Source organism: Callorhinus ursinus, unplaced genomic scaffold (assembly GCF_003265705.2).
Source record: "Callorhinus ursinus isolate GAN/ISIS: 27379988/994484 unplaced genomic scaffold, GSC_fseal_2.0 scaffold3, whole genome shotgun sequence".
In the NCBI taxonomy this organism is placed as follows: domain Eukaryota; kingdom Metazoa; phylum Chordata; class Mammalia; order Carnivora; family Otariidae; genus Callorhinus; species Callorhinus ursinus.
The window spans coordinates 33,744,351-33,770,853 of record NW_027397065.1 but is presented as its reverse complement, the minus strand read 5'-3'; the positions used below and the strand labels follow the sequence as shown (position 1 = coordinate 33,770,853).

At 43.9% G+C, this 26,503-nt stretch overlaps 1 protein-coding gene and 1 long non-coding RNA gene across 2 annotated transcripts in view; one reads left to right on the top strand and one right to left on the bottom strand.

Moving 5' to 3' along the window:
* The window catches only part of LOC141371923 (uncharacterized), a 95,832-nt gene extending 78,749 nt beyond the window's left edge, over positions 1-17,083 (bottom strand). The window contains exon 1 of the long non-coding RNA XR_012377274.1: positions 16,892-17,083. This is a non-coding gene — a long non-coding RNA (uncharacterized lncRNA). The remainder of the gene's footprint in view (positions 1-16,891) is intronic.
* The window catches only part of DOCK2 (dedicator of cytokinesis 2), a 414,356-nt gene that overhangs the window by 304,253 nt on the left and 83,600 nt on the right, over positions 1-26,503 (top strand). Inside the window, exons 28-29 of the mRNA XM_025867057.2 lie at positions 19,553-19,651; positions 22,154-22,248. Coding sequence (XP_025722842.1) covers positions 19,553-19,651; positions 22,154-22,248 — 194 coding nt within the window. The remainder of the gene's footprint in view (positions 1-19,552; positions 19,652-22,153; positions 22,249-26,503) is intronic.

The window sequence follows — 26,503 nt, the reverse complement described above, 5'->3', positions numbered from 1 at the left end:
ATCTTTAGCACCTGTAGCTGCCCAGGCCATGCTCTGCCACCATCACCCAGCCAGATATGGTCTAGGAGGTGGAAGGGTGTTAGCCTGTCAGCTCCAGCGGGGCTAAACCCAAAAGTATGAGAATTGATGTTTTGACAGTTAAAATGAGGGTCTGGAGGAAACGTACCCACCATGAAGAAGCCGAGGGACATTGGCCAGGTTTGATCTGGAGAAACTGATGTTTCTCTTCCTTAGAGGTGAGGAGAACAGAAGTGGGCCTTTGGGATGGCTCTATGGTCCCAGCCTCTGTCCCTGGATTTCCACTGGATGGCCCTGGAACATCTGAACTGGGAAACAAAACACCCCACCCCTTTGTTCGGTGTTCACAAGGCACTGTTGCTTTTGGGAAGGGCTAAGAATGTTCTTTGAAAAATGCCTCTTGAAAGTAGTCCAAGTGTAGTGGGTATAAATTTACATCCATGAACTGTTGTGAGATACAAGATGATAAATCCCTGACTTTCTTTAAATGAGATGCAGTCTAACCGGGAGCAGCCCTGGCCTGTCTCAGCTAGCATTCACAAAGACTCGATCTCAGCTTCCTTCTTCCCACCCAGAGAGTCATAGGGAAATCCCTGGGGTCTTATGCCCAGCAGAGCATTCTTGGAGATCCCTCTGGTCTCAGGTACTCCCTGGTCACAGCTGATTTTGCCATCATACGATCATGCATGCATGTCGCTAATGATGAAAGCTTTGCTGGTTCAGTACTGCTGGGGCCAGCCATCCTAGGGGCACAGTTCCCTCGGACATGCAAGAGTTACTGATCTTTGCTACTTACAACCTCAACCTACCACCCCCCTCCTAGTGTTGGGAGTCTCTTTTCACCCTTTTTTCCTCAATTTCTGCCTTCTTCTCCCTCTTTGGGTTTTGTATCCCCTTTCCTTCTCCCTGGCCTCAGTTGCTCACTAGAGCTGCTTTGCCCCAAAGCTCTCTAAGGCAATGATTCTTTTTTTTTTTTTAAAGATTTTATTTATTTATTTGACAGAGAGAGACACAGCGAGAGAGGGAACACAAGCAGGGGGAGTGGGAGAGGGAGAAGCAGGCCTCCCGCCGAGCAGGGAGCCCGATGCGGGGCTCGATCCCAGGACCCTGGGATCATGACCTGAGCCAAAGGCAGCTGCTTAACGACTGAGCCACCCAGGCGCCCCTAAGGCAATGATTCTTGAATGTTAGGGCCCATCAGAGCCCCTTAGAAGGCTTGTTAAACAGAGATCACTGGGCCTGCTCCCAAGGTTCTGATTCAGCAGGACTGGGGTGGGGCCTGAGAATGTGCATTTCAAACAAGGTTCCAGGTGAAACTGATGCTGCTGGTTCACACTGAGAACACTCCTCCAAGGGGAAGGAACAAAATTCCTGGCTACCCTTATGGAAATGGCAGGGAGAGGGGAGGGAGAAGGGAAGGGAAGTTACAGGAAGGTTGAAGCACAAATAAATATTTCAATTAATTACTATGCCAGCCACCATCTCATATTGAATGATAAAATTATATTGACCAAAACATGATTTAGATGCACATTTTTAGGGAGCTCTTCTATTCAGTGAAGAAGACCCAGGGGAGTTACATTATATCTTTTTGTCCCTGGTGACCATGGACCCGTCTTTGTTCACAACTTCTCCTGAGCCTAGAGCTCAGGACCCCTGGCTTGGAACCCTTCGCCCCTGCAGCTCATCATGTGATTTTCAGAAAGTGGCTTTGCTCCTATTCCCAAGCCCAGACAACGAGTTTTCTTTCTGTTGCCTGGACTTGTCATTGAGAAGGCTGGCATCATCTGCCAAACGTATTTGCAAGTAAAATGTCCAAGTGGCAGGAGAGAGGTCAGGGAGAGGGACAGCTAGACGTGGTGGGCTGTGTCAGACAAGCAGACTGCGGGAGCTCTCAGCCCTCTGGCCAGCTCTTCTGCGGTGCATAGAAACCTGGCAGCATGTCAGCCTGAAGGGCCTCCTGCTACCTCTCCCACAGCACCTGGGGATGGGGCTGCCCTTGAAAGGGCTGCAGCCAAAGTTATTAAGCCAGAAATTGTCCCTAGCAGTGGCAGTACTGCAAAGTGGATCAGGCTACGGCTGCCCCGACTTCACATCTTGTCAGGCCCACATACTAGTTGGGTGTTGCTTTGGACAAGCTACTTTTCTTCCCTGCGCCAAAGCTTTCTCGTTTGTAAAAGGCAGATGATAATAATATTTATCCTCAGTGTTGTTGTGGGAATTCAAAGAGATAGTGTAGGAAAATTGCTTAGCATATATCTGCCACAAAGCAAGTGTACAAATAAAGGGGAGCCTTCATCGTTCATAACTCTTACTCTGTTCTGGATATTGGAGTTCATGTCTAAATTTTCCTCACGGACCGTGAGCTCCTTGAGAGGAGGAGGTGGGTCCAATTCCCTTCTCTAACCATTCATCAAATAGCCAAACATCTGTTTGCCGCCCAGCTCTGTGCCAGTCACTGTGCTAGGGGCCCGGCATCCCGCCCCACACACACTGTGCGGGTGTCGATGAATAGTTAGTGGATGAAAGGGGAGGATGGTTGGGCAGGTTACAAAAGGTACCTTTTATTGAACAGCACTGAGTGCTAGAGCAGTGCTTCTCAAACTTCAGTGTTTGAGAACTGCCTACCTGGGAATCAGATTCTGATTCATCCAGTCTGGAGAGGGGCCTGAGAGTCTTCATTCCTAACAAGTTCCCAGGTGCCCCTGCTCTTGCTGGTCAATGAAACGTGCTTTGAGTAGCAAGGCACTAGGTGTCTGTGCCTTACCTCACTTATTGATTGGAAAAACCTTCGGAGGTTAGAAGTGAGGAAAAGTGAGTTTGTAGGGATCGAGCAGCTTATTTATGACAGCTGACCAGTCTGGAATCAGGGTGGCCTACCTCATTTTTGTCTATTGAGCTATATTGACTCCTTAAGACCAGAGGTTCTTAAAGTTTGCTGCACATCAGAAATCACCCAGGGAGCATTAAAAATCCTGATGCCTGAGGAACGGAATACCAAGTAATTCTAATGTGCAGCCAAGTTTGGGAACCACAACTTCCCAGCATAACCTCATCCAAAGAACAAAAAAGGAAGGAACCTATTCTTCAATCTCTCTAATTTCAGGTACCAATCATAGACTTTCAGAATTTGGAACCATAGGCCTCTTCATTATTTTACAGATGTGGAAATTGGGACCTCTGCAGGTTAAGATACCTGCCCAAGATTACCCAAATCATTGACAGCAAAGTTAGGACTAGATAGAATTCAGACCTCTTAGCTCCCACTTTCCACGTGCCTCCTGTTCTAACCAGCTGTGAAGGTGACAACTCACATGGGTCCTGTCCAAGAGAAGGATCACAGAAACACAGGCTATTCACTGGAAAGGCATCTTCATGCTCTGCCACCAACCAGAACCTCAGAGACTTAAAAGAGACCTGGGGGTAGTGGGTGGAGAGGGGGGCCCTGGGGAACATCATCTGACACCACAAGGGCAGGGAAATTTTCCTTTACAATAACATCCTGCCATTCTTGAAATGATAGCATGTGACAGATGATGCTGTGAAGTTATAAGGGCTTTAAAATTCCAAAATGAAATGTATAATCCCATTATGGTAGGAGCAAAATTAGTGGCTTGATTCAGTACAATTAACATTTATTGTCTTAATCATGACATAATGTCAGTTTCACTGAATGCTGCATGTTAAAGATATGGGGACTGCAAATATGTACAGTCAGTCTTTTTGGGGGGGCTTGACATGACTCAGAGTTGAAGAGCCCAAATCTTAGCTGTTTCTGTGTAGCTTTCCCTTACAACCATTGAAAAATTAGCCATGTGGAGTGCCTGTACTCTTAATTGTAACCATCTATTGAGCACTTATTCTGTGAGCACTGCATTATCCCCTTGTGGATGTATTCATACTTAATCTATATAACACTCCCCCTATGAGGCATCCCGTAGCAAATAGCTTAAAGGTGTGTGTGTGTGTGTGTGTGTGTGTGTGTGCATGCGCACACGCATGTGCTTGAGTGTTCTGAGGCTGGGAACACCGTGTGGTCAGGCAGTCAGCGATGAGAGGAATATGATCTGGATAAGTGAGTTGGATGGGAATTGGGACAAATTCTGTGTGGCCTGATGGTAGAGTTTAAAGGAGCAGTTAGGAAGAGTGGAAGAAATGAAGTTAGGGATCATGCAGGGAGTTGCAGATCATGCAGGGAATTGCATCCTGTGCTAAGAAGTTTGGATTTTTACCCTCCGAGTCAGTGGGATCCATTGAAGATTTTAAGTAGGACTGAGAGATAGTCTCATTTCCATTTTAGTAAGACCGTACTCTGACTGCAGTACGGAGATTAGAGGGGGCAGAGCTGGAGGGAGTGTCCACTTAGAAGGATGTTGCAATACGCCAGGTCGGCAATGATGGTAGCTTCAATTAGGGCAGTGAGACGGGGCACAGAGAATAAACACATTCAAGACAAATTTCTAAATCCCTGAGGTTTGGTGATTTATGGGGTGGAGCGGGAGAGGGAGGAGAGAGAGGAGAGACAGAAGGAGAGAGAGATGAGAATCAAGGTCTATGCCTGGACTATTGTCTTGAGCTGAGAGTGGTCCTGAGAAGGAACACATAGCGAGGAGGGAGAGAGGCTCTAGAGGAAGGGATGTTGCTGACAGGTTTATAATTTGAGCTGCCTATGGCCCGTGCCAGGGGAAGTGTCCAGTAGGAAGCTGGACTCCTGGAATTCTCTTTCTTGATCAGAAAAGACTCTAAAGCTGTCAACATTTTGCAATCTTATGATCTTAAGATAAATGTATAAAAGAATGACAGCTTGACCCTAATCATAGATTGGTTGTCCTAGCTCGGAATATGACTCAGGGCAATCAGCTAAGAAACAGAGGCCCTGTGGGCACTGGGACAGTTAAGAAGACCTTTTTTTTTTCTTTTCTTTTTAAATATTTACTTATTAATTTTTGAGAGAGAGAGAGTGTGGGGGGAGGGACAGAGGGAAAGGGAAAGAGAGCCGTAAGCAGACTCTGCGCTGAGCGCTGAGCCCAACACAGGGCTCGATCTCACAACCTGAGATCATGACCTGAGTTGAAATTAAGAGTCAGATGCTCAACTGACTGCACCACCCAGGCGCTCGAAGAAGACCTTTTTTCTTTAAAATCATAGCAAATGAGATCGTGTCCCCGATCTCTTTGATGGGAGTTGTCTCACTCATTCTCTCACTCATTTGAAAAACCTTTTACTGAGCACTTTCCATGAGCCAGGCATTGAGGATACAGGATATAGAAGAAGGTCCCTGTGCTTGAGTACCTCTGGGGCTAGTGAAGAACACAGACACATGGACATATGATTAAGGTTCCATGTTACAAGCAGAAGGAGAGTTGGATGTCCATGTTCAGGACCCCCAGATGTTCTTAGACTTTGGGATGTTAAATATTGCCATGGAATAGAGGCAGATATTTGTGGGATGGTTTTCAGTTTTGAAACTGAAACTTTGATGAATCGTGCAAAACTCACAACTATGGAGAGACCAGGACTTCAAATTAAGTTTTGCAACTGTTACATTTCTTTTTACTTTATCACTATTCTGATTCCCTCTGTGTCTTTAGGAAGGCCACCTCCAAAGTCTATTCACTTGATGCTGTGTTAATGGTGATGCATATAAGGAGAAAGAATTATTGTAGCAGAGGAGGGGTGTACCTAGCTCTGTCTGGGGCAGAAGAGCATAAGGTGGAATCAGAGAAGGCTTCCTGGAGGAGGGAACAGCACTTGCATGGGTCTTGAGAAATGAATTGGACTTCATGGTGTGTAAAAGAAGGCATCCTTAGCTTGTGCATGTGCCAAGGGAACAGAGAGAATTTTGGCATGTTGGTTGGGGAGGTGAGGAGAAGCAGGATTCAGATGCTGGGCAGCCTTGAATGTCATTCTGGGGAGACATGTGGGCTCAAAGGAAGTGGTAAGGAAGAGGCCATATGTGCACGTGCCCACAGGGACCAGGCAAGTACATAAAAGAACAAGGTGGAGTGACCAACTGTCCCGGCAAGAGCGGTTTCCTGGCACATGGGATTCAGTGCTAAAACCAGACAAGTCCCTGGCAAACCAGGAAGCGTAGGTCACCCCAGAATGAGGCCAGGCCTGAGAGACCTGGCAAGTGCATGCGCACCCCTCATAGGCCCTGTTCATGTCAGGAGGTAGCTCCCAGTGCTGCCATATGGGAATGCAGAATGGTATCTCTGGATCTTCCAAGTAGCCAAGAGAAGCTGACAATTTAAAACTTTATGGAAAAGCTGCTGTTTTTTAAATGTTGACCAAAAAGTCAAATGTTTTATTTTTTATTGTTTTTTTTTTTTTTATTTTTTGTTTGAGTCTTGTTGACACACAAGTCACATGTTTTAAAAACACCATGCCGGCCCAACAAAGCATTTCTGTGCACCATGTGAGTGCCACGGACTGCCAGTTTGAGGATCTCAGAGCAAAGTGTCATAAACAAAGCCTCCCACATCCCACCCTGTTCCTGCCCTGAGGCACATTCAGACAATTTTCATTATGCAGAGTGACTTCAGTGATCAATCCTTTGGTTTCTTAATTTGATGTTCTTAACCAGATTTCGATGCTGGGCACAGAACATAATTGATCAAAGCAAGGATGAATGGTGGTAATAGAGACACCCATTCAAGTTTTTTGAAAGCTGAAATTTGTGCTCAAAGGCTTGTTCTTGCCCAAATCTGGAAACCTATGTGGTGAGGAAGATAAAGCATGTGCATCTCAAGCATCAGCCTTAGTTTTTAGCTGAGGTCCATTTTTTTCTAGGTATCAGGACAACCCCTTGGCTGAGATAGGAAAAGAACTGTCACTTTGTAGGGAACTTGGAGGTCGGGGGCCAGCATTTGGAGGCAGTGAAGAATGGTATATTTGATTTAACACTGTGGTCAGAACAGCTGGGTTTTCTAGCACTAGCCCTCCCCCTTTCGGCGGCTGTGTGACCATGGGGAAACCACCCAAACTTTCTGGTCCATGGCTTCTCCATTTGTGCTGCAAGAAGACTGGCTTGCAGGGACTCCCAGGGATCACCCTCCCCATCATCTCTCTAATTCAAAGCTTTAACATTGATTAGAATTTTGTTAGGATTTCTCCAGGCTTGTCAGGCTGGTAGAGTCAGCAGGGGTTTTAAAGAACAAATCAGCCCAGACAACTGTGACATCTTTTTTTTCTTTTCTAGATAGAATTTGTAGATATGGGGTTGTAGTAAGTTGATCTGATATCTGGGCGCCACCAGGTCAGCTCTCCTGATGGCATTTTTATTGTGTCACTTGATCTTTCTTTAATTGAGTGTGGATTAGAACACAGGGGTGGGAGCTGGGTACCGGAAGAAAGCATCAAAGGCAGGGGCTCTGTGGCTGGGGAGCCTTCTGCTCCAAGAGAGGGGAGGGTGGAGCAGGTGGGGGAGGACCTGAACTCATGCCAAGCTGCAGTGTCACCTTTATTAATGATGACGGGGAGAGGGAGTCAGCAGGCAGCTAATGCGGACTGCAGAGGAGTAATTGGAAGGTGTTGTTACCATTCCAAAGGACAGGGAAGTAGAAGTGGGACAAATGGGAATTTAAAAGGAGGGAGGTGAGCAAAGGGAAAGAATGAAAAACAAATGGACTATGATGTCATTTGGAAAACTGCAAACCAATAAATCAATGAGGTATCATTGCCGGGGCAGAAAGGAAACAGCCTAAGGAGCCAGCCTGTCAGGGGAGCTGGGGGCTAACAGGAAATACAAGATCAGTAGGCAGTGCAGTGTCCTCATCAGGAGGTCGGCTGGAACCTGAGCCCCACGAATGGTCTTCCAGTCCATTCTGCCCCTTCTTCCTTGAGGCTTTTCTTTTTTTTTTTTTGCACATGAACGACATCAGAAGGAATGCTCTATCCAAAAGGGCTTTACAGGAGCTCATTAATGTGAACCCTTGGAGTCAGCTTTTCAAACAGTTATCTCTGAGTTCAGCTTCATAGGATTTTTTTCATCATTGGAATCAGCTTCATAAAAGCCAGAGCATGATGATTCTGCCAGTTTTTACTGTTAACAGATGAAATAGTACTCTCTTTATAGAAATGAAGAGCAAGAACTTTTGGTGGCTTTCTTTCATTCTCAAGACCTTGTCAGCAGAACTGGCCTGGGGCAACCCAGTAGGCAGGTGCCTGCATGGCATCCCATTACCTGCAGATGGAGGTTCAAAGCCTTCAGCCTGGCATTCAAGGCCCTTCCAGTCTGTCCCTCCGAATCTCTCTCGAGATCTCCCTCTATGAACTTCTGCTGTACCACAACACTCTGCTCATTTCCACCTCTGTGTCTTTCCTCATCCTGTTCCACATACAAAAGTGGGACAGCAATTTCTCAGCATCTCCACTCTCCCTCCCCCTCCCTTGCCTAGAGCAGACATCAGTAATCAATCAACACACTCTTACCTGCTGAGCTAGGACTTGGCCTTAGAATCATTTCCCACACAGCTCTTTAGGCATTTACTATCAATCAATCAAGTTAGCTAAAATATAAAATGAAATGTATTTTCTATTATAGATCTAAGATGTCCTTTCCCACTTTTATCTTAATCTCTTTCAATCACTTAGTTCCTCAAACCCCCACGTTCTCTGTGAAATTTTTCCTGAACATCACAACCCACAAAGGTCATTCCCACTTCTTACAAGCCTAGAGAAAACTTTCCTCATAGCACTCATTTTGTACCTGTCATCCGGCATCACAATGTATATTTCTCTACAGATCAGAGTTTCTCAACTTCGGCACTAGTGACATTTTGAGCTGGATCAGTCTTTGTTGTTGGGGCCAGCCTGTATACCGTGGCATGTTTAGCAGTATCCCTGGCCTTTAAGCAATAGATGTCAGTAGCAACCTTCCCTTCTCCCTCAGTTATGACAGATTGCCCTAGTTGAGAATTACTATAGTGATGGATAGATTGATAGAGAGAGAGAGAGAGAGAGAGAGAGAGAGAGGGATATTCTTCCCTATACCCTGAGACCTTCAGTGTGTAGTAAGTATGTGATATAACTCCTTATAGATAATAGCTACTGAGTAAATATTTGCTAACTGATTGATTAATTGGGAGCGAGGAGTGAACAACTGTTTGGGAAAGGAGAAAAATCCTTCCCTAATGTGGATTAAGAATTACCCATAGTATGTCATTGCTTCAGTTGAGCACTGTGGAGTTGAGTGATCAAGGAGGTGTTGCAAAGAGGCCACCTCCACACATACCCAATCCATTATTATCATACTTGGACCCAAGGAGCGGAACATGCTGGGACCAGCAGGTCACTTGCAGCAGGGTCAACTAGAGCCATTTGGAGGAGGTTGGGGAGGTGCTAGGAGACTCCTGGTTAGAAAGTTGGGCTTGAAGTTTAAAACACAATTGTGAGACAGAGACCTTCTTCACTCTACTTCCTTCAAGTAAACACAAGGGGTAAACTAAAGCAATCCTTTTATCCACAAAATAATCACCCCTCCTGAAAACCCTCTTTCCTGGCTGCCTGGTTGTCTGTGAACACATCTGTCTGCCGCCCCTCCTCTCTTTCAAACGTGGAGGCTTTGTAAAGGGAACCAAAGGGCAGGGAGAGAGTGTATAAATCATCATCCGCAATGCAGTTCTCCAGGTCCACAGGGAGGTTTAAATTATCCTGCACGAGTCAACCAAAAGCTAACTCCACACTTCCCCAGCTGATCAGCAAACTGTTCTGGTGAACCAGAAAGAAGGCTGGGGCTGAACATTGCAAGATGGCTTTCTGAGTGCCTCTGGTGAGCCAGGCGCTACACGGGACCCCTCCACCTGCCTTCAACTTCGCCCTCACAGCAGTGCTATGCATAGTACTAGTATCCCTGTTTCAGAGATGAGAGAAGCGGGGCCAGAGAGATCAAGCAACTTGTCCAGAGTTCCAGGGCATGTTGAAGAAAACTGGCATTTGCTCCAGGACTTAGGATGCCCTGTTCAGTGCCTTCCAGGAAAGCTGCTTTTGTGGGAAACCAGAAAAATTTCCTAGTATGTGGCATTGATGTTCCACTCTGAACCCTTCTTGGCCTTAACACCCTAAGCAATGCAGAAAATGGAGCGGTTATCCTCAGTTGAGACTAAAATCATGGGAGACTCATAAACCATAGAGCACAGTCATTAAGAGACCTGGTCCTGTTTATGTAGCTGTGTGTCTACCTATATCAACTGGTCTATCTCCCTACACAACCTGCCAAGCTAGCTCCACCCACCCATCCATTCATCCCTCCATTCCTCCCTCCCTCACCCTATAGGCACAAGACATTTCTAGAATGTTTCTTCATATTCGAGACCTTTATTGAATTGAATGGAATATTGAATGTTCTCTGTATTCAAGGCTAGTTAGGCAGGGAGCCCAGTAAGGTAAAATATTGTGTGCTTTTCCTTTCTTCATTATACTTTGAGGTTAATTTTCCTATTACTAAGATTACATCATGTTTCTAAAACAATAGCCTTCTGGGGTCAAGCTGATCTAGGCAAGTCAGGTCACCTCTCTACTTCTCGGTTTTGATCTGTAAAGTCCACATGGTTTTAAGATCGCCTGGATGTTGGGAGGATTAAATGAGATAAAGCATATATAGTGTATGGCCCATAGTGAGTGCTCAAGAACTGGTGGCGGTGGTGACCGTCAGGATACTTTTTTGCACAGTGTCTGACTCATAGATGTCCAACTAATATTACCTTCTCCTTCTTCCAGTTCTTTTCTTCCCTTGCCACAACCCTATAAAAAGTCCTCACTGATGGATAAATAAAGGGCTTAGCATGCTGCCTGACACACACACGTAGCACTTTAAGTGATAGTTCTTGTCCTGTAGCCTACAGCGCCTTCTGCCTGAAACGTAATATCCTTTTGTGATACTTTTTCTGTTGAGGGTTGATCTTGGTGTCCTACTTAACCTTGATGCAAATGTTTGCAAGAGAAGGCGAGGGGCTGCTTAGAATACTCATCCAGAGCCCACATCCCAGTGATGCTCCTGGCTTTGCTATTTCCCAGGGAAAAGTGAGCTGAGGACAATACCATATTGTCCAGAACTCCAAACAGACCTTTTTGCACAGACTTTCCTGAGGCATTTGGTGCAAAATTGGAGGACCATCACTGGTATAAGTGCTGAGAATAAATCCTTGTTTCTGAAACTACTTTTCTTAAATGGCATTTGTGAACTTCCCCACCCACACCTCCACAAATGCTATTAGAAGTATTTAGAAAAATCATCTTTCATTCAGTTAAAAACTGGGGTGTCCTGAATGATAGCCCCTTCCTGGCAAGCAGGTTTCTCAGGTCCCACAAATGAGCATGGCTTTAATCAGAGACTAGGAGTCACTGGAGCAGGCTCCTCTCCATTCAGCTCTGAATAACAGGAAGATGAGCCCACTAAGCTTGAAGACCGATAGGATCCACATAAAACCAGAGTCCACTCTCTTGCCTGCCCAAGGAGGGCCAGAGTCTGCTACAAAATAGTCATTTAGTGAGAACCATTTGCTGAAGAGTGGTGACACTACTACAAATAAGGAAGAGTCAACATTGAAAACATAATTTGTGCTTTTCACAGACTCATGACCCTGGGAACAAGTCCAGTACTGTGTCTTGGAGATGGGCTTGTGTGGTAAGACGTGGAAACCGCCTCTTTAAAGAGGGGTTCTGGAAACACACAGCAGCAAGAGAAAGCTTTTTAAAACCCAAATCAATGGCCTCCTTTTGCACTTGGAGGAAAAGCCAAACTCTTGCCCCTGACCCCCAAGGGCTCACAGGATTTGGCCCCTGCCTGTCTCTCTGACCTCGTCTTATATAGTGTCTTCCCTCATTTCATACCTTCTAGCTATGCTGGCCTTCTTTCGGATCCTCCAGCATTCCAAGCATATCCCACCTCAGGGCCTTTGAATCTGCTGTTCAATTGCTCTGGAATGCTGTTCTACCATAGATTTGCATCACTGACTCTCATTATTCAGATCTCCACTCAAATGCCAACTCTCTCAGAGGCTGCCTTTGTCTCCCCTATTGAAAATGGTTTCTTTCCCACTCCATCTCTATCTCATTCCTTGGTGATATATCATTAGTAGCAGATACTACTGCCTAAAATAATCTTACTTGTGTACTCACTCGCTTGTAGCATGTTTCTTCATCCCTGGCCCTCTACCCAATGGGGATGAGAGCTCATTAAGAACAACTTGTGTTACTTTCATTCCTGGTTGTATCCCCTGCAACTTGAACCAAGCGTGGAACATAATAGGTGCTCAATAAATATTTGTTGAATTAAGGAATGTGTGAAAGAATGATCTCACTCTGGCTTGATCAAATATAATTTAAGATAGAGTACATTCAGAAGTAGAACAAAAATTCTTTCATTTCTGAACCCTCTTAAGGCAAAGATGGTCTATACATGAACTTAACTTTTCAGAGTTTGTGTGTGGAGGGTAGAGTGGTCCCTATAATATTCATTTAGAGACGGGGAATACTATAATAAATTCAATCCCTCATCTAACACATATTTATTGAGCCCACACTAAGTGGAAGTTCAATTCTAGATTCTGGTGATAGAGTATAGATGGACAAAAATCTCTCTCCAGGTGGAGCTGACAGTGCTGACATGGGAGACACAGTGGATTTATGAAAAGAACACAGGTTTTGGAGTCAGAAAGATCCAGATTTTAATTCCTGGACCATCATATACTAAATGTCTGTCTAGGCAAGCTGCCTAACATCCATACATATCACTTTCCTCATCTGTAAAATGGGGATAAAGTTGACCTCATGAGGTTGTTGTGATGAGTCAGTGACATGATGAATGTAGAGTCCTGAACACAAAGAATGAATGAATGGAATTTCCTTGCTTTCCATCCCCCTTGGGATCCCTTTGTATCCTTTGGAAGATTTATTTTATTATTATTTTTTAATATTTTATTTATTTATTTGACACAGAGAGAGAGATAGCGAGAGCAGGAACACAAGCAGGAGGAGTGGGAGAGGGAGAAGCAGGCTTCCTGCCGAGCAAGGAGCCTGATACGGGGCTCGATCCCAGGACCCTGAGATCATGACTGGAGCTGAAGGCAGATGCTTAACCAACTGAGCCACCCAGGTGCCCCTATCCTTTGGAAGATTTAAAGTGACCCCACACCACAGAGCAGAGGCTCCAACAAGAATCAGAATGTGTTAGTTTCAAAGGAAGTATGTGTTACCAATTCAGTCTGCTCTTCCAGCCTTGATTCAAAGCAGCCTTGTTTACCCCTCCCTTCCTGCTCACTCTCGGAGGAGACACCTGTAGTTCTGGTCCTAGTGATGCTGGGTAGTTGAACCATCATTAATGCCCACAGCACCAGACAGGGGTACACGCAGCTAACTCTACAAGAGTTGTCATGTTGTACGGATGGAATATGTCAGAGCATATGCAGAATATACAGCATCCAAGTGGCACTTTTCTGTTTTCCTGTGATGTTGTGCCTTTGACATGGAGTGGGCCACATGAAACCCTGGGATCTGTGCCCATCGGGAAGCTTCCCCTGAAAGAGGGTGACTTGGTTTACTCTATCACACAGCAGGATCCCTGGGGAACCAAAGAACGTCACTGCACAAAGAGACAGGCACATCCTAAAGCCAAACAGCTGGGGGAGTAAGTTTTTGATGAAGACAGCTGTATTTCACGCTTTTGAACAATTTGGGCACTGTTGTCACTCTTCCCACCTGCCTGCAACTGTCGCCAAATAAAAGAAACCTCCCAGCATGCCCTGGTCCAAGAGGCTCACATTTGATTTACTTAACAGCTGGACTTTGGGTATGTTGTTAACCAAGGCATGTTCAGAGTCAAAGGGCCCTGAGCTGTGATTGGGAGCACTTGATGTGTCCACAGCCAGTCATAGGTAGGTGATGTCATCATTTCCCTCACCCAGGTCAGGAATTTCAATGAGCTAATCTGCATAGTTTCTCTGGATCACAGTCAGCAACTATGATAATAATAATAATAGCTGATAATTATTGAGGGCTTTCTATGTTCTAAGTGCTTTTTGATTTAATCCTCACTCACCCCGTATGAAGTAAGGAACATTTCTATCCCCTTTTACAGATGAAGACACTGAGGCACAAGACTCTGCCCAACGTCACACAATGAGGAAGAGATAGAGCTAAGATTTGAACTCTGGCTGGCTGGCTCCGAGGCTCCCACTCTGACACTCTACATCCTGGCAGAACCAGGTGTAAACTCTTTGGAGCCCAGCCTTCTCCATCCCACTCACTGCTGCACCCTGACACCCAGCACTGTGCCCAGAATGTGAAGGTTGCTAAGACAGAACTATACACTGGTTTCCCCAAAGATCACTACACACTAGAATTCCGAGTACCTGACAAAGCCCTGAGATAAAGGGGTTTTAGAGTCCCTGTTTTTACTAACACCAGAGCCTCCCACTTCCGGTCCTGGATCCACCACACAGTGCCAATTCCACTCAAGAATTAAATATGTTACATAACCACATGGCAGACGTGGGGGTGAATGGAGAAGCCACCTGAGGATGGCATTTGGCCACTCTTAGTCTCCCAAGGAGATAAATGGCCTGAGAGATAGAACTTCTCATCTCCCTATGAGCCTCCCTCGGTATGAAAACTTTCCTTCATCTCCTCTCCTTGGCGCTTTCTATATTTTATTTTATTTTGGCCCTGCACATTATTTGAAGTTACTATAGCAACGTGTCACCAGCTGGTATCGCGTAGTAATGTTGGCATTTAGGTAGCAAGCTCCCAAAGTTAGCTGCTTCCCTCCTTCTGTGAGCTCATCCCTCCCACAATTTCAGGTGAGTGGGGGACGCATCTGCAGCAACCAGGCCCCTCTCCCCCTTGGTTGCTTGGTTTTCAAGGCAGGGCAAACCGATTGCCTCTTCCTGGTCCACTCAGCTCTGCTGAGGTCTTGACTGTGTGTGAGTGTGTGTGTGTGTGTGTGTGTGTGTGTGTGTGTGTGTGTAGGTGTGTTTGCCTTAGAGGTGGTTAAATAGATATGTTTAAGTCGGGTGACGTGCACCCAACTATTGGCCTTATCAATATGAGGATATGATGATAATTTTTTTTATGCAAAGGAGCCAAATGATTAGGGGAGGGCTACTCTCCTGATCCTAAACACCTAGTATCCCAGCTAATGAATATTAATCACAGGATACTGGGTTTCTCTTTTCTCTTTTGCCATCACACAGTGAAGAGACCCTGGCTGTTTTCCTTTGGAGCTTCAGTGCTCTCCCAGGTGCGCGAGACCTCTCTCCATACTGATGGGCTGAATTAATTAAGAGGATTGATTGTCGCGGATCGCTGAAGAGGGTTCTATGTGGCAAATAAGCCCTGCCACTCAAGGCGTTAAGTAGCCCCTCATCAGCCAAGTGCCTGCGATGATTGCACTTATTTTTACACGTTTGACCTAGTTTCAAACCGTGTCTCTTCATGCTGTGATTCATTAGCTACATTTTAAACCGCCCCGAACGGAGCCGATGTGACTCTGCCTGGTTTGTGCCAGTGTCTCAGATACAGTTTCTCTCTGGGATTTAAGATGCAGTTCCCCGTGGTATTCTGTTTTAAGAAGCAATTTCTCATCCAGGCACCTGGCATGCTGCTTGGCTATGGATGAGTGGCTGCCTCATGCCTTGATAGTAAATATATGTCACCTACACAATTTCGGCCAGGGATGGGAAGAGAGGGATTCTCACCAGCCTGGACTGCAGGGACCCCTCCACCCTGCTGTCCCCCATGCAGTACTCAGGCTTGTCCATGTTGCTGACAGGACTGGGAGATTTGACTCCTACACTATAAAGTTTGAGCAGTGTCAATGTGAGGAGTATCTGAGTTGCTAGTGCATCACTCCCCCCTCCCCATTCCTCTATCTCTTTCTAAACACTTAAAACATGGTGGATATAGAAGTAAGGTCTCAAACTTGTAGAAAGGGAAGGGGGCAGGAAGCCAAAGGTGGATTGCCATGATGAGGATATTACTGAAAAAAGGATAAACGTCAGAGAGGCATAATGTTATTCTATCATTCTCTCGTTATGTGACAAAGAGGGTTTTGTTTGTTTTGTTTTGTTTTTGCTGTTACTTGCTTTTTAATATAAATGACAGAAAGGAGGCTTTTCTGCATACAAAACTGCTGCTGGCGTCTCATGCCATTTCACTAATCAATCGATCACATCGGTGTGATTTCTGACAGATTTGGGGCTAAGGTGGGCTAGACACCAGAGTAGGAGAAAAGGGGTGCTTCCAGACAGATGTAAAACACTGTCCTTTTTCATTAACAGCCAAATTCAGGCAACTTGTCCAAACTTCAGTCACATTGCACTACAAATCGTGCTGTAAGGCACTGAGCTGGATTTTTCTATGTGGTAGTTAGAAGGAAGAAATGGACAAGCTGGTAAAAGTAATTTTGATTGACTGGTGGACTCTGACATACTGAGCAGGTCCTTATAAAAAATAATGGTTTCTTTCATAAAATGGTCACTTTCTCTAGATGGGGACTAGGACCCTTTTCACTTTTATTTTCTTTTAAAATGAAGCATGGAAGTTTCTCTAAACAAGGCTTAAGACAATGCAGCCTTTTCAAGGTAATTCCAAGCAACTTGAGCTCTGAGGTTTGTTTTTTGCTTTTCTCCCCCCACTTCAAATTCAAATCAAGCCATTGGAAATAACAAGCACTCCCGTATCTATGCATTTGGGGCAGCCTGCAGTTCTGACAATGGTAGATTTTCTGCCACACACACACACACACACACACACTCACAATCCAAGGACCCATTTAAGCCAAATCTTTAAAAGTAAACTATTGTCCAAGAGGCAAAAGCATTTTCTCTTAGAGGATCATGGATCACAAAAAATAAAACCTACCCAAATCTCTTACCTTGAAAGCAGTAGAATTACCTGCAGAGATGTCCTCCCTTTCCTTGCAAAATGAGCCAGGCTTTGGCCAGCAGCAGAATTACTCCAAAAGAAGGAATATTGGGTCCTTTATGTTGTAATTTTCACTGTTTATATGCAAGAAGTGTAGTGGATCTGCTCACGTAGGAATAAATAAAAAGCCGAACAAACTGCTCGGCAGCTACCATGTGAAAAGAAAAGACCTCTAGTGGTCACAGGCTGAATTCTTTGAGGAAAGGAGAGAAGAGATGGAGGGAGTAGAGGAAACACACGTGTGTGTGCGTGCACACACACACACACACACACACACGCGCACACACACACCTCTCGAACTCTAAGATTTCTCCTTTCTGCCATCCAGCCTGGCCAGAGGGATGCACGATGGTTTAAGAGGGACCTGGTTAAGTTAACAGCGATGGTGGTGTTCTGTCTGGTTTGAAAAGAACCAATAATTTCACAAACTCACCACCACCCCCTGGGGGTCTGAGCAGGAAAGGCTTTGCCTCCCTGGTTGACCAGGATGGTTCACCCCAGTGTAGAGGCTCCAGGTCCCCATCAGCATAGCATCCTCATTGTTGCTCCCGAGAGTCCCAGCTTTATGCTTTCTGACAGCTTTGCATGTTCTCTAAACATTTATGGAATGTGAGCGTGCTGGTGGCCACTGGCAGGCAGGGCTGGCTTGCTGAGTGTATGACCTGGCCTGGTGCTCAGAATGGGACCTGGGGCTGTCTTGAAATTCTGAATAATTTTTAACAAGGACTCTTCATTTTCATTTTGTTCTGAGCCCCGCGAATTATAATGCTGGTCTTGCTGACTGGGAAAGCATGTTATTCCTAACATCCTACTTGGGAAAAAAAAAACCTTTAGAAGCAAATGAGATTCCTGATCTCTGGGAGTTACCTTTGGGAATGTGAACTTGAGGAACATTCAGTTATCCAAAAGAACTTGAAAGAACCCAGAAGGAACTTCTTGGGACAGTGAGGCTGTTCCTCCACCACTGTAACTGAACTGTAGAGCAGTAATCGACAAGGAGATGTATTTTTTTTTCATGTGTGTTTTATATACATATATATTTTTTCATATGTGTGCTTTATATATATGTGTGTGTGTATATTATATATATAATTTTTATTATTTTTTAACAAAATTATTTTTTTATTTTTTTTACAAGTTATTTTTTAAACAAAAATAGCAGTTTGTGATACCAAACCCATTTTCTTGGTTCACACATAATACTTCCAGGCCCACCTCTCTGGTATGCCTTTTGTTGGACACCGTTTAGCAGTAGGGTTCCCTGGAGAAGCCTGTATCACATTGAGCAGACCATCTTCCACAAGCCTGCCCTTGACCAAACCTAGTGGGACTGCCTTTGACCAAGATGGCAGCCCTATTGGAATCTTGCCGGAGAGACTCTTGTGTGGCTCCTCTCCCTTGGTGGATCTGTGGTTGGTACCTCCTTTACAAGGTTTCCAGAGTAGATATCCTGAAATGCTGCTTGCAGACACTAGCCTAAATAGAAAATGTACCCTGATACAGACTGACAAGATCTGGGAGGGAAAAGGCAGAAAGGGCTGTGATGATATATTCTGGTACATGAAGGAATGTGGTTCTTGCTCCTCTGATCCCCTGGAGCCTTCCAGACCCACCTCTTCTCCACATCCTTGCATTGATTCCTTTCTTGTTTGAATCCCTCTAACACTTTGTCTGCTTGGCAGATTAAGGGTCTTGTACATTTTCCCTCACGGATGTTAATCTTCCTTTCCCAACTAGATCATGAACTCCTGAAGAGCAAGGACCACCTCCTCTCATCTCTTTTATCCTCCAAAGCCCTTAACAAGTGCTGGTTCCTGGGAGCTACTGGCTTCTCACTAGCTGATTCATGATGGTCCAACAACTGATCCCTCTATAGAGAAATTCTTTGTATTCAAAGCATTAGAGGAGACTTTTGATCCATATCTGGGGGTAGATATGGATGGATTATTTTCCCACTTTACAGATGAAACAATTGGGGCTTGGATATATAAAATTATTTATCAAAAAAATCAAATATATCCTGGATCTTTTTTTTTTTTTAAGATTTTATTTATTTATTTGACAGAGAGAGACACAGTGAGAGAGGGAACACAAGCAGGGGGAGCGGCAAGCGGAGGGAGAAACAGGCTTCCTGCGGGGCAGGGAGCCCAATGCTGGGCTTGATCCCAGGACCCTGGGATCTTGACCCGAGCTGAAGGCAGACGCTTAACGACTGAGCCACCCAGGCGCCCCATCCAGGATCTTGATACAGGCTAGATCTCCTGACACCAATGCAGTGGCCTTTTCCCAAAGTACAAGCAGCTGGAGAAGTGGATGGATCAGGCTCTATTTTCTATACATGGAGCTCCCACTACAGTCCTAGTCACATAATAGGTGTTCAGTAAATGCTTTTTGATGAATAAGCCCATAAATGAGCCATAAGGAACCATTTCCTCATAAGGAAGTTTCACTTGCTGATCCAGTAAGGAGAGATTCTCCATCCTTGGGAGGCTTTTTATACTTGCCTGAGATGGTTGAGGTGTTTTCCAGTCTGAAGTCAAGGAACTGGGGAAGATCAACCTCATGGTGCTCTCTCCACTATTTCATGACATTTTTTCTTTATTTCTTACAGAGTCACTTTGTGGCATGTATGACAGCCATCTTAAACCAGATGGGTGACCAGCACTATTCCTTCTATATTGAGACCTTCCAGACCAGCTCTGAACTTGTGGTGAGTCAGCACGATGCCGGGTCGGGGGCAGTGTAGGGTAGGCATGTTACACTCTTGGCTCTTAAGAGTATAGCACAAGAAGATGTCCCAGTGGACCTTGTGTATATGTGTTTCTCGTTTACAAACATGTTCATGTGATTCCCTAGTTCTATTTTCCATTTAGGCTTGTGTTTACCGCTCCTGAAACATGACTTCAGTCCCTGTCAGAGATGAAACCTGAATGTCTAGTCTAAATATGCCTCAACAAATGTTTGTTGATGAATCATGGACATTTGGGGGCTTAAGACCATGAGTAATAAAATCACACAGTCTAGGATTTGCACCAGGATTTGTCACTGGAGAGCTATGTGATCATGGGAAAGTTACCTCTCTTAAGGCCCAGTTTCCCCATGTGGAAAGTGGGGATAAATTATTTATGTCATAGTGTTATGGAAGGGGTTAATGAGAGCATAGTAGCTCTCACATATTAAGTGCCCAGTAAAAGGTAGTTATTTCTCTATTATGATCACAAATATATGGAGGAAGTTGGCCTTTGAGCCCCCTTGCTCTTCTAGCCCCTCAGGACTCATTTGTTACAGAACAGTCTGCACGTGGCCTAGCTCTGTAGCAGATGACTTATCAACATAAAGCCCAGCCCAGGCTGTCCTGGGGGTCTAGCAGTCCCTTTGCCCTCAACATGGTCACCTCTGTCATTGTCTCCTTACTACTACTAGAATTAGGAATTCTGCTGCAGAGGCTCACTTTCAGCTCTCCTTGGAGTGGCCAAGGGAACTAAAATTGGCCCAGTCTCAGAGAGTGGCCCATAAAAAGGGGAATTATTAGGAAGCCAATGTCCTACTCTTTCAGCCATTCAGCAGAGAGATGGTCTCCTCACTGGATCAGCATTGGCAAGAAATGTAACCTTTTTCTGGATACACAAAAAATAAAACAAAAGGAAAGCCAAATAACCCAGGTTTTTTCCCTATGTTATCTATGTCATGGAGCATGGAAATAGAAAGATTAGATTTCTAATTTTTGATCCCTCAGTGGAAGGAAAGGTGAGAAGATAGTAAAAGGAATTCTCACTTATTGAACATATATACTCTGTTGCTAATTCTCACAACAGTATGACCTAGGGATTAGTGGTCACATTTTACAAGTCTATAATCTGCTTGCTCAAGGCCACATAGCAAGTATGTGGCAGAGTAGGATTTGAACTTCTCTCCTAATCCTTAGAGCATGCTATAGCTTCTCATTCAGAAGCTAGGGTTTTCATCTATGAGCTGGAGGCCTTCTCTGTTCCCATTTGAAGGGAAGGAGCCTGTGATGATATCTGCATTTCCCCAGGTGATATCAAGGGTGAGTAACAATACTCGCCATTGTCATGATCCACCACTTAATGAGATTTACAGTGGTCCAGGCTCTGTGCTGAGCATCTTTTAGACAGTGTGCACTTAACTTTCATAGTAACTCTTTGCATTAGATGTTATCCCCATTCTGCTGATGTGGAAATTGGGACTTAAAGCATTGGGGTAATTTTCCCCAGAAGCAAAGATTGCTGAAAAGGAACCAATCTCATTTCTAGAATTTTGCAGTTTAGCTTAAAGTAGTGATTTTAAAATTATATTCCTCCCATCCTCTACCATAAACACACACACACACACACACACACACACACACACACACACACACATCAAACACAGCTATTCTATTTTTACCTATTTTATGTATTTGGTTCTGAGTGGTATTTTCTTTGGACAAAGAATTATGCTATTAAAATAATTTGAAAACCACTAGCTTAAGGAAAGAGCTCTGAATGGGTTTCCTATGGATTTTAACTTTTCCTGAAAGCAGACAGAGTATGATTTTGCTTCTTCCAGCTCAGGAGCATCCATGTGCCAGGGGTCCTGGTCTTGGTTGTCTGGATTTGTCTTGAATTTGCAGTCTCCAAAGATGGAGCACAAGCTTGGTCTGCTGCAGTATCTGCTGGAGTGTGTTGAGGTCCACTCTCAACCTCTTCGAATGAGAGGTTGTGTTTCCTCTAATCTACCCATGATGTGTCTGTTATATATGAACTAGCTGTGTTTACAGTACTGCTAATTAGGTGGTCATGCTAATAACTGTTTGCTACATGACCCGAGATGCTGTCACAAAGCGTAGAATATTTCCTTCTTAAATACATATTTGAGAAGATGGTTATAAAAATGTGACATCAATAAATGCATTTACTTCTTTCCTCCCAGAGACAGAATTACTAGTGCTTTTTTTTGAGAGTGTTTTCACATCCTGTAGTCACATTCCACTTGTATTTGTGAAACAGTCTCCTGGTAACCAACATGAAGCTTCCGTTTAAAAATCCACCGCTATTGGTTCCATTGGATTTATTTAATAAATGCCCTTTCCCTTTCTGCCCCTCTAAAAATAAATAATAAAGAAAAACTTTAAACAGCCAATAAGATCTGGGTCCTTCCAGTCAGTTCCTATGAAACAAGATGACAGGTGTGTTTTGCTTTACTATTTCAGGACTTCTTGATGGAGACATTCATCATGTTCAAGGACCTCATTGGGAAAAATGTGTATCCTGGAGACTGGATGGCCATGAGCATGGTTCAGAACAGGTGAGCGGCCACTTGTCCCTACAGCTGTGTCACCCCAGCAATCATTAAAAGAGCACTCATGGAGACAAGGTGGGGATACTTTCTCCCTGGTTAGATGAAAATGTGTAGCAGAGTCTTTCTTTCTACTTTTAAACCCTAGGGAACTCCACACCAATCTTGAATCTTCTTTTTTAAAAAATATTTCAGTCCTCATGACTTTGTATATACTGAGCTGGCTACCTTGCACCTTCTCCATTCTTTAAAATACCAGTTAAAATAATATACTTTGTGGGGCACCTGTGTGGCTCAGTCAGTTAAGCTTCTGACTCTTGGTTTTAGCTCAGATCATGATCTCAGGGTAGTGAGATTGAGCCCCGCATCAGGCTCCCCTCTCACTGGGGAGTCTGCTTGGGATTCTCTCGCTCCCTCTGCCCCTCCCCCAATTCTCTATTTCTCTCTCTCCAAAATAAATAAATCTTTAAAAAAATAACATACTTTGTGAAGTCTTCCCTAACATCTTGAGACAGTAGGTCAGCCTTATTAAAATTATAGTATTTTAACATTTATTCAAAATAATAAAACATATTTTGTGGCATACAATAAAGTAAGTTCAGGAAGCATGGGTTAAGCAGTTTTGAACAGATTTCTGTGCGGCAGGACTTCTTAGAGCCTTTAATATGCTGATGGGATTCTCTGAATGGAGGATTTAGGATACAGAATTTCACAAATGTATTTGCTAGTGGAACCATTTGGTGTGCATATATGTATGTCTCTGTGTGTATATATAATATCTGTTAATATCTCATAGGATTCCAATGTAACACAAGTATAACTCAGATCCCACATAACCCAGCACAACATTAGATAAAAGTAATTACAAGCAATTTCAGTCTTTAATGTTTTCTCTCAAATAGTATCATCTCATCAAAATGAAATTCAAATTATGACACTCAGCAGTATTTCCTGATATTCCCTTTCTTCATTTCTCTGGCTCTCAGTATCGCTCACATCCCATGCTTTATCCACATTCTCTTACAACCTTATTCTCAATTCCTATCCACAAACTCCTTTAAAGCTGAATTTTCTTGGCCTCTTCCCTTTTTCCCCCCTCTCTCACTTCCCTTTGGCTTCATATATTTTTAATCCTCCCCATGAAAGGCCGCTCACTTTACACTGGCAAGAAGTTATGTCTCTCTCTACCTATTGCCTTTGTTCTATATCCCAAAAACCAAGAATTGGCTGGCAAATGGAAATATCCCTAGAGGGTGGAAGAAGAGAAGTTGAAGAGCAGAAGGAGAATTCTTCTTAGTAGGAGGAAAAGAGCAAAGACTATAAACATTTATGCATTAATAATTTTGTCATTGGGTACAGTCTGAGAATTTCTATCTCATGTATGCCTAAGAGCTGACTCCAGTCCCAGGTGGCCTCCATCCCTTACCGTTCTGTCCTCTGAAAAGCTGTTCTCCCACTAATTTGATGCCTAAGTGCCTAGCCATGTGACTCGATAGACTCGCTTACCTGCAGTGCTCTTGGGGCCAGCTTTAGGGGCTGGTGGAGGGGAGAAGAGTTTTGTCAAGGCAGAAAGAAGTTTCTGGCTGGCTGTGCAACAGAACTTACGGTGGAAGGAGAAAATTCAGCCCAGCAACAAAATGTCAGAATTCTCCATCTGGGCTAACCTTGCCCTGATTCTCCATGTTCACATCACACAGATGGGAGTCTGGATTTTGCAATGATTAAAGTGTTGGTGGGAAGTAGGCCCAGGCCACATGACAAATCAGAGGCAGGCCCCTTCCTACCCCTATGTCAGGACCAGCTTCCTGGGCCTGTACCCTGTGCAGTTGCCTAGGGCCCTGCACTCTAAAAGGCTCCACGTTTGCTTTAATGCCCTCCTTTGGCCATCTTGAAATTCTTAATAATTTTCAAATGAGGAGATTCACATTTGCATTGTGCACTGAGCTCAACAAATTATGAAGCCGGTAGTACCTTATGTCAATGTTCAGTCATCTTGTGTTATAGTAGTAGTCAGCTCCTGAACTGTATGTGAATCCTTTTACTGTTTGCCAGCTGGCCAACAATGTCTTCAGGTTTTGCCAAAATACATGAAGCACCCATGTGAGTCCTCTTCAACTCACCCTGTGCTTTTGATACATTCAACTATTCACTGTTATCTACCATTTCATTCTTCTATGACTTTGCATAAACTATTGCTCTCCTCTCTTCTAGACCAAACTCAACATGAAAGCATCCTTCAAATTCTTCCCCCTGTCATCTTTCCTTTGTGGATGCTTCTAAAACTCTCTCATGGTAGGAGAATGCGTTTTCTTCTCTGTATTTCCATACACGCCCATATTATGGCACTTATTCCACTGTGCTCTAATTGTATCTTTGTATGACTGTTTCTGCCACTAAAGAATGGGCTTCTTGAAGGCAAGCACTATGTCTAATTTATCTCTGTGTTTCCAGCTCCTAGCACAAAGCCTGACATCCATAAATACATATAATGAACTCTGTGTACCCAATAGCTATTTACTGATTAGAATTTTTAAAGAAATCTAGTTCAAATCCGCCTAAGTAAAAAGAGAGTTTATTAGCTCAGAGTTACGGCTTCAGGCATGGGTGTATCTAGGTGCTCAAACAGTGTTGTAAGAAATCTGTATCTCTATCTTTGCTCTTTTTTTGTTGACTTCATTCTCAGGCAGCTACTCTCTTTGTGGTGGGGAAAACAGGCTCTAGAAATTCTAGAGATGTGCCTTGAATTCGCAAGTCCAATAGGGATTGAAAGAAAAGGTAGAACAAGTGTCCCCAGGCTAATCTTCAAAGCTCTGGCTTAGGCTACATGCCCATTTATAAATTTCTGTGGCCAGGAAAGTGAAATTTGCTATTTCATCAGGCTTAGGTCATGTAATTCACTTTGCAACTGGGAGGCAATTGTTCCTTCTATCCAAACCGCAAAGCCTGGGAGCAAAGTGTGTGGGGGGGTGTTAAGGGGAGTAGTTATCCAAAGGAAAAGTCTAGGAGTTATTACCAAAAGAAGAATGGGATGGTGGATAGGCAAATAAATGCCCAGACATCTACCACTTATACAAGGTCAGGAGGAGGGGAGCCCAGAGAGGCTGGAGCCCTGACCAGGCCAGCATTACCTTCTGAGCTGCCTACAGTCATCCTGGAGGAAGCATGTAGAAGAGTCTGGAGGAACATCCCCTCCTGAAATCCCAACTAGTTATGGACTTTGGTCTTTTTTGGAGGGATAGGCCCCCAGAGATGGTATAATAATCCTTGGTTTCTTTATACTTAGAAAACTACAATGTTATTTTCTAAAGGATCTAAGAAAGTGGAATTGTCTCCTAAATAGAAATATTTGCATCCCTTAAGGCTCAGCTAAGTACATAAGTCTCTACATTAAAAAAAAAAAAAAAAAAAAGGTAGACTCAGAAATACAGTTGGATTTCAGACTTCTTCTGCCACTTCTCTTTCTTGGGAAGTCGTTTAATCCCTTGGACTCTCAATTTCCTGATCTATAAAATGGGGATTATTTATAATGTTCATTTCATGGTATTTTTTTGTGAGGATAGAATGAGTTACTCTTTAGCATGATGCTGGTACCTCAGAAAACCCATTGAATAGATGCACTGCCATCTTCAGGAGTAGACAACAAACTTAGCCTTGGACTAGAGAAGGATGTGCCTAATGTCAACAGAAAAATGATTGTTGTTCTCCTTGAAGGGCACATGGATTAGTTAGTAGATGTCCTTCATCTTCAGTCCACAATGGAACACTTGAAATTTTCTCACCTTTTTTACATTTGGTGTGATGTTATGATAGCTAACATGTGTTAAGCATCTGGATCTACTGCTGTTGTGAATACCTTACATGTATTAGTTTATTTGATCTTCACAACAACTTTATGATGTAACCTGTTGTAATCCACATTTTATGTATGAGGAAACTGAGGCAAAGAATAGATGAGTAACTTCCACAATATTGCATTGCTAATAAAAAACCATTCAGAGTCCATGTTCTTGATCTCTACTGCTTCATCCTATAAAATAGTGAGGTCATCTTATGAAGTGCATTGTACAGATGTGCCCACTGCTTATTTAGTGGCTCAGAAAACTGAAAGAGGCCCAAAAAGTTAACTTGCCCAAGATCTTGTGGCTAGTCAGTGAAAGATTTCAACGTAAATTGGACAAACAGAATATGCAGCATGGTTTAGCCCAGGCCAGTATTCTCCAGAACATTTCTACTTCCTATGCTGGTTAGTATGTACTTTAAAATT